The 14,776-nt window shown below is 45.3% G+C and overlaps 1 protein-coding gene across 1 annotated transcript in view; it reads left to right on the top strand.

The window, feature by feature from the left end:
• Window positions 1-14,776, top strand: part of grin3ba (glutamate receptor, ionotropic, N-methyl-D-aspartate 3Ba) — a gene marked incomplete at its 5' end in the record, with an annotated part of 113,995 nt that overhangs the window by 51,937 nt on the left and 47,282 nt on the right. The window contains one exon of the mRNA XM_079528446.1: window positions 11,025-11,746. Within this exon, the coding sequence (XP_079384572.1) occupies window positions 11,025-11,746 (722 nt within the window). The remainder of the gene's footprint in view (window positions 1-11,024; window positions 11,747-14,776) is intronic.

The raw sequence follows: 14,776 nt of genomic DNA, 5'->3' as shown, positions 1-14,776 counted from the left end.
ACACACACACACACACACACACACACACACACACACACACACACACACACACACACACACACACACACACACACACACACACACACACACACACACACACACACACACACACACACACACACACACACACACACACACACACACACACACATCCACCTTGTTATGGTTGCTTTGAAGCAGAATGAGCAAATCAAATTTTCTCACTCTCTCTTTCTCCCATTTTCCTGTGGTCCTCATAAAGCCTGGGAGAGAGAGAGAGAGAGAGAGGATAAACTGAGGCTGTTGGGAGTGGGACATTTATGGCCACATCACGATAGCTCACTTTTCTTTATGACCACATAGCACCCTCCACCACCAACACCACCACCCCCTAGCTACAGCTAACTAGCATGGTCCTTAACTTTAATAGGCTCACTTTCTAGTTAGGGTTGTATGGGAAAATCCTTTAGGATTTTTAACAATTCCAGTTCCTTAACGATTCCCTCTTAACGGTCCGATTCCTTAACGGTTCTCTTTAAAGATTCCTATATTTATTTATTTTGTTTTATATATTGTGTCCATTCAAATTTTGGATAAATCAATCATACACACAGTATTGCATCCATATTATTTTTGTGGTTCTCAAAGTGAGTGTGATTACAGACATCGTCACCGTGTCTCTCTCATCATACACAATATATCAATCTGTACTTCCACTATTCTCTTAGATTTCTGTCATTCAAATTTCTCTCTAAACTGCACCAATAAGAACAAAACTCCTCCACAAGGACAATGTTTATGTGACTTAAGAGATTCGCTGGAAAATATATTTTTATGATGCAACTTTCAAGAGTTCTGTCTCAAGCCTTTGCTTGTGCTGGCGATCCCATGCTTCCAATTGATTTGTAACTGGAGGGATAATGGCTCTGCAATTATTATTTCAGAAAAATTACATAGTTGTTATTGACTGATTTGAAAAATAATCAGGAATTGGCAGCATGCACCAATTGATGGCACTAATTGGCCCAGTAGCAGCAGGCCTATGCAAGATTAGCAGCAGACAGACAAACACACTCGCGAATGCACGTACATGTGCGTGGGCACGTGTGTGTGTGTGAATCTGTGAGTATGCGCAATTGCGCGTGTGTGCGTGACCCATGAACCATTGCCTACAAATTCCATTGCCAGTGGAATTAAAGTGTCTGGCTACAGCAGACCTCTCAACCTTATTTCAGATGCTACTCTTGCTCAGTGATCCTAATTCTCAATTCCCTTTTTGTCTTGCCCACATAGCAAAACCCACAAGGACATTTCTCACTGCTGTACAGTAGAACGTGTATAGTCTACTACGTGTGGTATATTATAAGAGATTCTAACCTTTTTCTGTCAAACTATGACAATGTTTAGATTTTGAAAGCGAAATGCAAGAAACAAGTGATCTTTTCTCACGAATCTTGGATAAACATGCATTTAAAGTTCTTCGGTTGTAATTATTTTCTCGCCCAACGTGTTTAATAGGGGTCACACCCACATTGGTCTCAGCAAAGCTGAGGAAAGCCGAGGGCTGAAACGCATCCGTTTCCCTCTGCTGTGCATTATTAAAAGTGTTACTGTACATACCGTACTTATTTGGAACTGCTGACGACTTCATTTGCTATAATCTGAACAACAACTGCAACATCTCCATCCACTGTTACGCCCCAAATAAGATTGAGCTAGTCCTGGCTGTGGTACTGTATCGATGGCACTTATCGCCTCCGTTTCTCCGTGCCTACAGGCTCCTATGCTTAGATAACCATAGTTATTTACTAGGCTAAGTGGTCGATCACCACCACAGCTGTATTCGCTGCATTTGTGTGTGTGTGTGCGTGCACAAGCCCATGCGTGTGACATGCATTTCATGCATGTGTGACCACGTAAATGTAATTTCACGACTACTGCCTGTGCATGTCTCTGTGTGGATACTCACAATTTGGTGCATTTGTTGTATGTTTGTGTGGCTGCGCCTGTGCATGTATTCCTGCATAGCCCTCATCGCATTGCTCTTGGCTCCAATCCCACAGCACCACGGTTGGCTGAGATTAAGTCCCCTGTATTATACTTAGCACCGGGAGATGCAGGCAAATTAGGCGGAAATTAAACAGTGCTATTTGCATATAATTATACACAACTGCAAGCATGGCAACTGCTTGGATAGCCCACCGGCCAGCCAGTTAGCGGAGAAGCAGAAGCTTTAATTAGCTATGCAAATGGGACTAGTTGGCCTTATTCAATCAAGTGCTGTTTGGACTGTGACAAAAACCAGTCCAAATAAATTACGTTCATTACATTCCTTTTTATTTTCAACAGCATTTTATTCATTATGTATGAGCCAATGCAGAGAGTATGGTAGTTGTTCTCGTTTTATCCTGTGACATAAAATCAGTTCCGTGCCACAGGGCTTGCCTGTATCCGATCGAAGTTGGATTATCACGCCCCTGCTGGCTCGTGTGTGCGCTCCTCTGCGGTGACATGTTTTTTCATTCAGGTTAGAGCTCAGCCAATATGTTCTGGTTTTCATCTCGGAAAGCAGCCACATGTTCAGGAGTCAGACTCGCACCCTGCCAAGAAAATCTTTCCCTTTCGCTCTCTCTCTCTCTATCTGAAACAAACATTCAGTCAGGCACACACCATCAAGCAACTGTCAATCTCTTCCTCTCTGCATGACATCACTCAATGGTGGTTGCTTTCCTCTCTTCCTCTCCCCAAAACACAAACATGAAACCACCCAGACCTCCCCCCACACACTATCCATCTTACTCTCTAAACACCACCACCCTACCCTACTGTATCTCTCTCTCTCTTTTCCATCTTCTCTCTCTTCTCTTCCTTTTTACCTATTTCTTTCAACATCTCTCTCATTCCCTCTCTCTACTCTCTCTCTCTTCTCCGTGTGCTTCCTTTACCCGGTGAAATATTAATGTGTTCAGTGAAGTGTTTGGAGCCGTGTTGGAGAATCACACTGACCCCGGGCTTTGTTGCCTTTCTCTTTTTCGGACAGAGGATGAGGTGTGGCAGGAGGGTTTGGGGGGTGGGGGGGTAAGTTCACACAGAGGTTCCACCCTACTGTTTGATCTCCATGAGAAATCGGAACAGGCGAGACCAAAGCAGTCTCTCTCTCCTCACTGACTCACCACCACGCAAATGCTTCACGACTGCAGTGTCAAGTTGTAGCGGGGCCCCGTCTGTGATGCTTGTGTTTTCTAATGAGCCCTGCTGCTATACACCCTTAAAGAGAGAGAGAGAGAGAGAGAGAGAGAGAGAGAGAGAGAGAGAGACTGCAGCTGGAATAAAGAAAGGAAAAGAGGAGAGGAGATACTACCAGGGTTAACTGTGTAGCTTCTATCTTTGTGTCCCTGACTCTTGCCCCACACACACACACACACACACACACACACACACACACACACACACACACACACACACACACACACACACACACACACACACACACACACACACACACACACACACACAACTTTGCTTTGAACACAGCCTGAAACTGCATCTATTGCTGTTTTTGTGCTCTTTCTCCCCTTTTTGCTTTTTAACTGTTTTCTGCATGCCCGTCTATCATGCAGGCAGATTCTTTTTTTGTGGGAGGGGGCGCCTAAATAAGGAATGAGCTTAGTGAACAAGGCACGTTGTAGAAGAGTCTTGGCTCTCTTGTCTGTCTTGTGCTTGCCTACTCTACATCACCAACAGATTCCCCCGGGGGCCTATATGGTAGAGTGCTCGGACTCCGGTGTACACACACATACAGTGTGTTCATTTTTGATAGATATATAGACACAGACCGACTGACAGACAGACTTGATCCCGTGGGGGACATTCAGTTGTCAATAGCAGCAGTAAGAAGCACATCAGGTCAGCTACAGAAAAAGGAAATACAGAGCAAGGGTTGAAACAAGATATTACTAGTAATGATAAAGATACTAATAAAAGGTTTGGCAGGTAGCAACACTCTGGGACTAGGAAAGGGCAACCAGACACCAGGTATACTTCAGAATAAAAAAACATTCTGTTCTTCTGCACTTGGACTATACAGTAAAGGTTGTGTGTGTGTGTGTGTGTGTGTGTGTGTGTGTGTGTGTGTGTGTGTGTGTGTGTGTGTGTGTGCGCGCGTGTGTATTCGGATTCATATACACAGATGGTGCATTTCTACACTCCCAGGATTTTACTCTGTGGATGCTTCTTGCTTACTTATTTTAATCTAAATGGTTTGGAGCAGTGGTTCTGGTTTCCCGTTAGAGAATCTCAAAAGCGTTCACGACCCACCCATTTGACCAGCCCAATCAGTCAATTCATCGATTGTGTTCCACCTTTGGTCAATATACTGTATTTAAATTCCTATATTTATCACAATGAAATCCATTTTAAGTTTAAATTTTTCATATCAATGTATCGGTCAATGTACCGGTATTATCAATAAAATCTTAGTGTTTTGCCAATTATTTGAGGGCCTACTTGCAATATCCTTATGACCTACCAGTGGGCCCTGGCCCACAGATTGAGAACTACTGGTCTGGCGCATCAAGCAGAAGATTGTTTATAGTCGGTTCAAGGTTCCTTATTTGCAGATGTGTGGGGAGAGGTATGGATTTATGGATTTATAGAGTACATGGAGAATGCTGACATTTCCTAAGCTCCACTTATCTCATTTCCTTAGATGCTAGTCTTCTGTGCACATGCTTACTGATGGAGTTTTTAACTAGGAACAGAAATAGATAAGTGTGCATGCGCGCGCACGCGCGCACACACACACACACACACACACACACACACACACACACACACACACACATGCCTAGAAAGAGAATGCACATAGAAAGACAGGCACACACAAACAATGGCAAAGAAACGCTATAAAATACACTATATTCTGTCTTTGTCAAAAACACACTCTCATATTTTCTATCTCGCACGCACACATGCTCTCTCTCACTTACACAAACACACTTGCACTCGCATACACACGCGCGCACGCGCACGCACACGCACACGCACACACACACACACACACACACACACACACACACACACACACACACACACACACACACACACACACACACACACACACACACACATGCAGGTGCAAAGAAATAAAAAATGACCTGTCTAAGAGATAAAATACAGGTGCGGGACTTAAGGAGTCCTGGGACAAATTATAGACCTGCACCCAGGCAGACTACACCTACAGCCAAACTCAGTTTGGTTCTGGTTGGTGGCTGCACACCTTAGACCGTAAAAAAGACACCTAGCATGACTCAAGTTTAAAAGTGAGAAATTGCCTTTGTGGCATTCGGCCGTATATCAGCCTCTCATTTTGTCTAGACTACGTTGTCATAAAGACAAATATTGCAAGATACAGTCACTCAAGAGATCAAAAAATTACTTGGGGGCCCTGCAGGGGTGATAAAAGATAAAAGACCCAATAACTCTGCAGCAGCTGCAAGTTGAAACAAAGGTCAGGCCATCTCATGGCCACACAAAGTCATGGATGAAGTCCCCCATTTTATACTGAGGCAAGCTGCTTGCACTGGGGAATCCATCCACTAAATAGGCCCTCACCCTCACACACAAACCAAAATCAACACACTTACTGTATACAGTACATGCACGCACACACACACACACACACACACACACACACACACACACACACACACACACACACACACACACACACACACACACACACACACACACACACACACACACACACACACACACACACACAGGCTACAGTACATAGGCTACACATACACATTTTCATGCTTCAGACATGCATGTCAGAAGCAGTCAGCTTATGGGGGCACGAGGAGCCACACAAATCATCTCAGCTGGAGTGTGCAGAGCCTGCCGGGAGATTTAACTTTCCGATCACACCGCAATGGTCTAACATCCCCACGTAGTTGATTTTCTCATTATTACACAAGAGCCCGAGTGCTAATTTTAAACAAGCACTCTGATTGGACCAAGACTCATTCCTGTCACGCTGATAACACATACAGCCTAGAATGGAATAGAAATGAGTTCTTATACGTGTGGTAACCAGGGTGCTATGGGCGATCCTTCTTGTGTCTCGCCCCCGTTTGGGCGCTGCTCGTTACTTCGACCGAAACTTTTCAGATTGCATCTTGTTGCAGCGCCTGTATTCACAGCAGGGAAATGTCTGTAGAACAGCTCATGCTGGTAGCATTAAGATTCTCTCAATTGTCGTGTGTTTCCGTTTTTCACAGTAACGCAATACATTTCCTTTGATGGTTTCATCCAGTTCTTGTTCGGGAGCTCTTGGGCTCACATTCTCCCTGCAAAGCTGCAAAAAAGTCACACATCAAAATCAGTGGAGTGGAAGTAATGACATGATGATAACACTGATAGAGAGCAGCTGACAGCTCTGTGTGAAACCAGCACAGATGGATGCCATAAAAATTTGATTGAGAGTGATATATTTAAAATTAAGGGGGAAAACACTGCTGTTTTCTGGCAACCCTTTTCCCATAGTGAGAATTGTTTTCTCATAACCTGTAAAACATGTTTGGTGTACATGTGTTCGCCCTTTGATAATGAGCCATTTTTCTTTCTTTCCTCTTCTTTTTACTTCAAACATACTTTGCCTGCGGGGAAGGTGCCAGCTAGGGCACCATGGCTTCATTGCAGTTTTTTGTTTGTTATAGCTTTGTATCAGAGTTGACTAGGTCTCTGTTGGAGGTGTATTACAGAGGCATTAGAGAGCGATGTAGTAGAGCCAACTTTGAAGAAAGGCACCGATTAGTCTGTTTCCTAAAAAAGGGTAAAGAGTAAAGACCCTAATGATTTTATGAATAACAATCTTGTTTGAGATGGCTGTTAAAACAATTACAGGTAAAACAAGGCAATCCTCATTATCCATCGTTAATCCATACTCCCCAGTAGCCACTGTTCATTAAATGTGAAAACACTTTTGATTAGGTTGAGTGGGGCTTTTTAATACAGTATGGGTTTGGTTTCGGTTATTATTATATAAACCCCCGGAGGCTGAAGTGCAAACCAATGGGCTCATTTCAGAGCATTTTGCGCTGGGCCGTGGAACGAGACAAGGTTCGCCGCTCTCTCCTTTGTTTTGTTTAGCCATCCAGCCTCTGGTGCCTACTATAAGGGGAAACCTGATTTCCCAGGTGTCTTGGCAGGTGCATAAACTGATGCTTTATTCCACAGCCGATATATTATTATTTATGTCTGACCCTGGTATAGGTTGGTACCTAGTCTACTCAGAATCATTGGCTCCTTCCTTTACAAAGTTTTCAGGTAGTCAGAAGTGTTCCATTTAGCTTATTGCCCCTGTACAGCCTTCAAACCAAGTGCATTTTAATGGCCCAAGCAAGGACAGACATTTAGGCAGTGGCGGTGGCTCAGGGGTAGAGTGGCTGGAGTTTGAACCCTCCAAACTGGCTCTCCCAGAGTTAGTGTCGAAGTGTCCTTGAGCAAGACACTGAACCCCTAATTGCTCCTGATGTGCTGGTTGGTGCCTTGCATGGTTTCCGCCGCCATCGGTGTATGAATGTGTGTGTGAATGGGTTAATGTAATGCACAATCTATGTAAAGTGCCTTGGATAAAGGCGCTATATACATTTACCATTTACATTCTCGAAAATGTTGGTGGTAATAATATAAATAAATAGGCCTACTTTGGAGCTGGATCCAGTGTGCAGACTCTGTTTTTCCAAAGTATTTGTCTCTGCCCAGTGTCTGTCTTTTTAACTTTGGAAGTGCATGCTTTATTCACACGTTTGCATGGTTCATTTTGACCTACTGTTTGGCTCACCCTCACTGTTGAATTGAGTAATTGGCTCTCCACTGCAACGTCTGTCCTATCTAATTGCCTAGAGAAGCAAAAACACATCCAATAACGCATCCTAAAATTATTATGGATTAAAGTTGCCCGGATATTTAATTTGGACCTATATCTAAATGTCTCCTCAAGTGTCTGGCTGAATTCAAAGTTATGAATTGGCAAATCCCCTTTTTGTTACTGTAGAGGAAATGGCTGGGTAGAGGTGTGGTATAATGGGAGATCTACACCATTTCAGAATGGGATTTTGAAATGTGTGCAACAATTTTCAATTCTCAGGTACCTGCAACTCCACCATTATTTTGTACATTATATAATTATTATAATTCTATATCCTGATTAAGAAATAATATATATTCTTAAAGTTAATCCGAAAATCCTCGCATGAATTGCAGGGACTTAAAAACACGACAGTAACACTGACTGTCGATAGCTTTAAATACCAGTTCCACAGGAATACATTTGCAAATCTGCTTTAATTCTCAACTTGGAGTTCCAGCAACGTTTTGACAAACACCACAGCACTCTGACATGCATGCTGTAGTTTGACAAATTGAAGGCGCTAGCAGCACAACTCCTAATATGCTGAACATTGATCCATTCTGCCAGATGCAGGAGACTTGTAGTCGGTACAGTACCTGCTCCTCCCCATCTCTATACCTCTACAAATCTCAACCTCTCCTGCTGTTACTGCCACTCCACTCCTCCCCTCATGTCTCCTCTCCTCCTCCCCTCCTGTTCCTGTTCTGGACCCCCCACCAGCTTCAAACGCAAGGAGCCTACAGTCCCCTTGTGACGTCCACCCTGGGCCCACTCCGCACACCTAGTCACTCCAGGAACACACACACACACACACACACACACACACACACACACACACACACACACACACACACACACACACACACACACACACTTAATTCCGCCATGTCGCTCAAGAGTTCAGACAGATTTCCCCGCTCCAGTAAGAAACACAAGGACTTTTAACAGCGGGTGTGCTCTGTTTACCGTTAACTCCCAGGGTGGGTATTTCCATTTCAATAGTGTTGCTGTGTGTGCATCTCAAAGGAATAAACATTGAGTCATAAAAAAAGAAAAGAAAATTGCTGTGTGTGGACACCATGTATGCATACATGCTCACACCTACAACTGTTACAGAATGTCACTGCACACCTGGTCTTCAACCCTCTTAAAGGACAATTTTAGTTTTTTTCAGGCAAGGTTGATATTTTTGTTCATGTTTTTTTTGCTGCTTTCTTTCGCTGAGCGATTTTAGCTATTTTTGACAGGGGGCCTTCAATAGATCCCATGATCAATATGTAATTTCATGGGGTCTAGTAGGACTATAGTAAATAATAATAAAGAAATCTCCGTAAAATGTTCTAAAAACACCAAAAACATATTTAGTCACTTGTTCGAATGCCCCCGCCCCTGTCATAAATAGCTAAAATCGCTCAAACGAAAGAAAGCAACAAATGAAACAAAAATGAACACTCCTCTTTTGTTTTCTCTAATAACAAGCTAAAACATGAACCTTGGTTGAAAAAGTTGTTCTTCTCTATGACTCCCTGGCCAATGATCCAAATGTCCTAGAGTATAGATTTCTTCCCCATGACTCCCTGGCCAATACTAAGTGTACTAGAGTCTAGACTCTTCTCCCTCCTCCTGGCTCCCAGAGCAGGACTGCAGACTCATCCCATATTTTCAACCGCAGTCCGAAAACTCACTTCTTGTATCACTTATTCTTACCAGATGTTGTTTTGATAGGTGCTAGTTATACAATGCATGTTGGTTAATTGTCCATGCTAATTAGACGCTGTTTAGACTTAATTTCTTTTCTTTAGTTATTTGACCATTTACCCAGTCGTTTGTGAGGTGTCATTAAAAAGCGTTTTGCACACCTACAAGGCGACAGGTGCGTAGGAGAATATCAGAGTAGGGCCCCAATGTACTCTCTTCAAATGGAAGAAAAGGTCTCCTGTTTAAAGTTAAGATAACCCGATGAAGGTCTAATTGACCGAAACATTGTTCTCATTAAACTATTTGTCTTGCAGACAGTGTGCAGTGAGTTTTTTCTTTCAGTACGCTGGAGCCCTTATAGTTTCTTCTCCTACGCACCTGTCGCATCTGGAGCCTATCCTTGACAGGAGTCTCCAGGCGTGCGTGCATGCGTGTATATATATATATATATCTCGCATTTGAAGACAGTGTGCAGGAGTTTTTTCTTTCATTACCAGTTATCATGCCACTTATTCCGATTGTAAGTCATGTTGGATAAGAGTACCTGCTGCTTAATGCCTAAATTCTAATTCTAACACCAGTATGGGTGTGTTAATCATTGTGCTGGAATATATCTTTAAGAATTTGCTGTCATAAATTGTGTTTTAAGTGTGTGTGCGCGTGCATGTGTGCGTGCGTGCGTTGGGTCAATGCAAAAGCAAATCTTCAAGTCATGTTTCACCAAAACAAGGGGCTGTCCTTCAACCTCGCTCACAGCACATGCTGATGAAAAATGAATCAGTGCTTTATCGGGGGGAGGGGGGTGTGGTGTAAAGTCCATCTGTGAGCTGTATTCAAGGACATCAGTGTTATCCATTTGGAGCCGTATAAAACAAGCCAGTGTTTGCAGTGGAGCTCGGCTAAGCCGGCTTCTCGACGAACTATGGACGCCACTGTTCTCTTGCCAAGCACAGTGATGTGGCAAGATTAGTCACAAATCATTCACTCGTCTCTCTGTTGGTGTCTGTGTATGTGTCTGAGAGACCCATCTTATAATTCTTCGCACATCAATGTGGAAGTGATTTTATGGTTTTATGATGTGAATAAACTGTGGTTATTATTTTGACCTCCCTAAGAACTGTGTGGGGTTTTCTTGTTATTTGTTGTTGCATTTCCTGGCATTAAGTGGAGCTGTGAGATACAGGGGTTTGGCCACATCTATTAATCTCGGTTTTCTGTTTTTGTCTCCTCCCTTACCCATTTCTGTGCTCTCTCCTACCCTCTCTGTCCCTCTTCTCGTCCCCCACTATCCATCTTCCTTTTCTTTGCTCTCCTACCCTCATCCCCCCTCTATTTCCCTTGCCCTCTTTCAATCTCCATGTCCCTTCCCTCCCTCACCTCTTCTCTCCTCCCTCTGCCTCTCCCCTCCCTTCCTCTCGTCCTCCATCAGAACCAGTTCCACCTGCAGATGTCGGCCCGTGTGCCTCCGTCGGCCCTGAGCAGCCTGCTGCTCTCCGTGCTGCGGGGGGGCCAGGTGGAGCGCGCGACCTGGCCAGAGGGTGGGCGGACTTGGGGGGGCGTGGCCGTGGTCTGCCCCGGCTGGGAGGAAGGGGGCGAGGGCCTGCTGTCCCACCTGCAGATGCACGCGGGCGCCACCTGGCAGCTGTGGGACGTCATTAACCTCACACTCCCCACGGAGGGGCAGCGGGAGGAGGAGAAGAGGAGGAGGGGCAGCGAGGCCAGCGAGGAGAGGCGGGAGGACCAGATGGAAGAGATGGCGCTCGGCCTCCTCTCGGCTCGGCTGCTGCACTCCGCCTCTCCGTCCGTGTCCTCGGTGCTGCTGCTGGGCACCGACCCCGAGTGCCTGTCCTCGGTGCTCCGTGCCGCGCAGCGCCTGGCGCCCTCGCTGCCGGCGCTGCAGTGGATTATGGGATACCCGCTGTCGCCGGACTCGCTCCACACCCTGGGCGGGCCCCTGGGCCTGTTGGCCTACGGGGAGGTCGGACGCAAGCCAATAAGCTTCTATATCCGGGACGCCGTGCAGCTCATTAGCCGCGCGGTCACCGCTGCGACCATGGTGAGGCCGGACCTGGCGCTGATCCAGAACACGGTGAACTGTTACGACAAACCAAACGGCCATGAGCTGAACTCCTCGGGACCGTATCTCGCCAGGTAGGTACACACAGACGTTAGACATACATGCATGCACATGAACACACAAACATATGCAGGCAGTCAATACACATACAGTACACAAAAGCACACCCATCAATGAACAAACACAAACAGTCACAGGCAGGCGCACACACACGCGTGAGTGCACGTATACACACAGTGTACAATAAACAAGACCTGGGCACTTAGTTCATAATATACTGTACACAGTCAAATCTTCTACGTCATCCATATTTAACTTTCCCAGATTCCACAGTGTAGACATAAAATTGAACACCAGACCACGTCTTCGCGAAACACGAGTGTTTGCAAAAGTTGGACAGGCCGCACAGAACTCCGCTTACATCCCAGAATGTCGGCAGACTCATTAGCTCCCTGGCTGTGAGCTGCTGGTCTTCGGCTGTGCACTCTCTGATGTCCTTGTCTCGTCCTCTTGCTTTCTGAACCGCTCAGTCATACTGAAAGGTGGAGAGCGGGGCCTCGTGGCATACAGATTTACACACAGAGCCACTGGAGCCTTCTGTTGGAATTGCTTTGTCTACACCAGTATTTCCGTGTGTGTGTGTGTGTGTGTGTGTGTGTGTGTGTGTGTGTGTGTGTGTGTGTGTGTGTGTGTGTGTGTGTGTGTGTGTGTGTGTGTGTGTGTGTGTGTGTGTGTGTGCATAATTAACATAATTAATTTGAAGGGTCATTGACATGAGAAGGTTTGAGACACAGTGGTCTATAAATGAACACTAGGATCATACTGTGTACCGCTGTTATACTGCTGGATCAGTCCATGGTGGCTCAACCGACAACTTTCATGTCCTCATTGTCCTGTCACTGTCACTGATAATGTATGCACGCACCCCACCCCCTCCTCCTCCACCACCACCACACACACGCTGCACACAAGCAGAGATGGTGAGAGCTTGCACACAGAAACATTCATGCGCATGCACACACAGCAATACACACAGCATGTAAAAGAAGATTAGAACATGCACATTGCATTCCTGCTTTTAAATCATAAAAATGCACCAAGGCCCTTTATAGGTACCTCGTACACAGAATCGCAGTCTCGCAAACTGACAGCCACATACATCACAACCTCTCTTAAACCATATAAGGTGGAAATGAGAATTTCAATGGGTGCAGGATAAAAAAATATATAGTACAAGAAAAGAATACGATTTTCTCTACACGATCTTGCTGCTCCCAAAGTGAATTTTAACGTATTGACCTGTGCGGTCTTCGCCTGGTACATCTTACCCGACGATTCTTAGTACATAATGTACATACCTTATACTGGAACCCCATGTGCATGGTAAGGTGAAACACTTTGTCCGCTGGACACTCTTTCTTTAACCATGAAACGATGTATCTTTAAGGTTGTGTAGTGTTGTGGACCTGTGGTGTTGAGTGAAGATGTTGTGCAATGAGTTAGCTAGGCCTAGGGCAGGTGGTGATCGTGAAACATAAAATGCCCGTCTATCATGGCAACTGATCACAAACTACTGCTTACCACAAGACCAGATTCTAATTTCCCTTGGGTTCCATCAGCCCAAGTTTAGCTACTGGCATGCAGAGCCTAGTCTATACCCAGTATGCCTTGGGCTAAAAACGAGGAGATTGTCTTCAACTTGTTATCATTGGGAAACTTTGGAAAGTGAAACAAAAATGATCAGAGACAGCATTTTCAGCCTTTAGCTCACTATGAGTTACTCTCGATAAGTCAAATGTAGCCCATGGGCTACACTTTGAGCACTTTACTTTCAGTGTACACGCGCACGCGCACACACACACACACACACACACACACACACACACACACACACACACACACACACACACACACACACACACACACACACACACACACACACACACACACACACACACACACACACACACACACACACACACACACACTTCCCATTCTTCTTTTTTCCGATCACTCCATCCTTCCTCCCATTCATCCTTCCATTCCTGCCTCCTTCCTTCCCTGCTTCATTTCTTCTTATCTTCCCTCCTTATACTGCCTCTCCTCCATCATTATGGCTCTCCCTTTCTTTTTTTCTCTTGACTTTTTAGCACATTTTCAACCCAATTTACCTGGCAGCACACACACAATTGTTCCAACCTCTACGTATTTCATCCGTGACCATAATGACAATCAGACAATGTCTCTCAACTCCTGGCTGAAGACCACCACTGTGTAGTGTCATCATTGACAGCTGGTGAGTCCCTCATCACCACGCCATAATGACGCAGTGAACCGTTTTCACAAGCCTTTGCAAAATGTTCAGTTGGTCCAGGTTGCTTCCTGATGTCTATCTCTCAAAGGACCCGACAGCTCCAAGAGAGCTGAAGGAAATTACAGACTTTCACATGGGAAGAGGCAATTAACAGCACAATGCCCAGGGGAGGGCAAGGGGAGGGAAGAAGGTCTTGAGGAGGATGTCGGCAAATGCAAAGGAGCGCAAACAGAGGAAGGGAGGCAGGGAGAAAAAGGAGGGAGGAAGCGAGGGAGAAAGAGAGGAAGGCAGAGATAGAACAGGTAGGGAGAGAGAGAAACAGAGGAGACGATAGTGGAGTAAGTAAGGACAGAGAGAGACGACAGATGTCTAAACAGAGATGTCGAGAGACTCAAAGCCTACAGGGAGAGAGGGGAGCGTGCGAGGGAGGTACAGAGGGAAGTCGGGAATAAAGACGTGCCGTATATTAGCTCTTCATAATCATCAAAGGCCTGCGGGTTTATAGAAACAGACAGCATACAAATACGGTACAGCAGTAACCAACCAACACTGAGGCTAACACTTCTGATGGTCCCGAATCACAAATCCCAAGAGGGAGACACTGAGAGACAAAGGGAGGGAGGGAAAAAGGGAGGGAGGGAGGGAGGAAAGTGTCAGAGGGAGGACAGGAAGAAAGAAAGGGAGATAAAGAGAGGGGCAAAGAGGACAACGCACAAAGCCAGAGAGAGAGAGAGAGAGAGAGAGAGAGAGAGAGAGAGAGAGAGAGAGAGAGAGCGAAGAGGAAGATGAA

Source organism: Electrona antarctica, assembly GCF_951216825.1.
Source record: "Electrona antarctica genome assembly, chromosome: 18".
In the NCBI taxonomy this organism is placed as follows: domain Eukaryota; kingdom Metazoa; phylum Chordata; class Actinopteri; order Myctophiformes; family Myctophidae; genus Electrona; species Electrona antarctica.
Note: the sequence above shows the minus strand (reverse complement) of the source record. Positions and strands in the feature narration are given on the sequence as shown.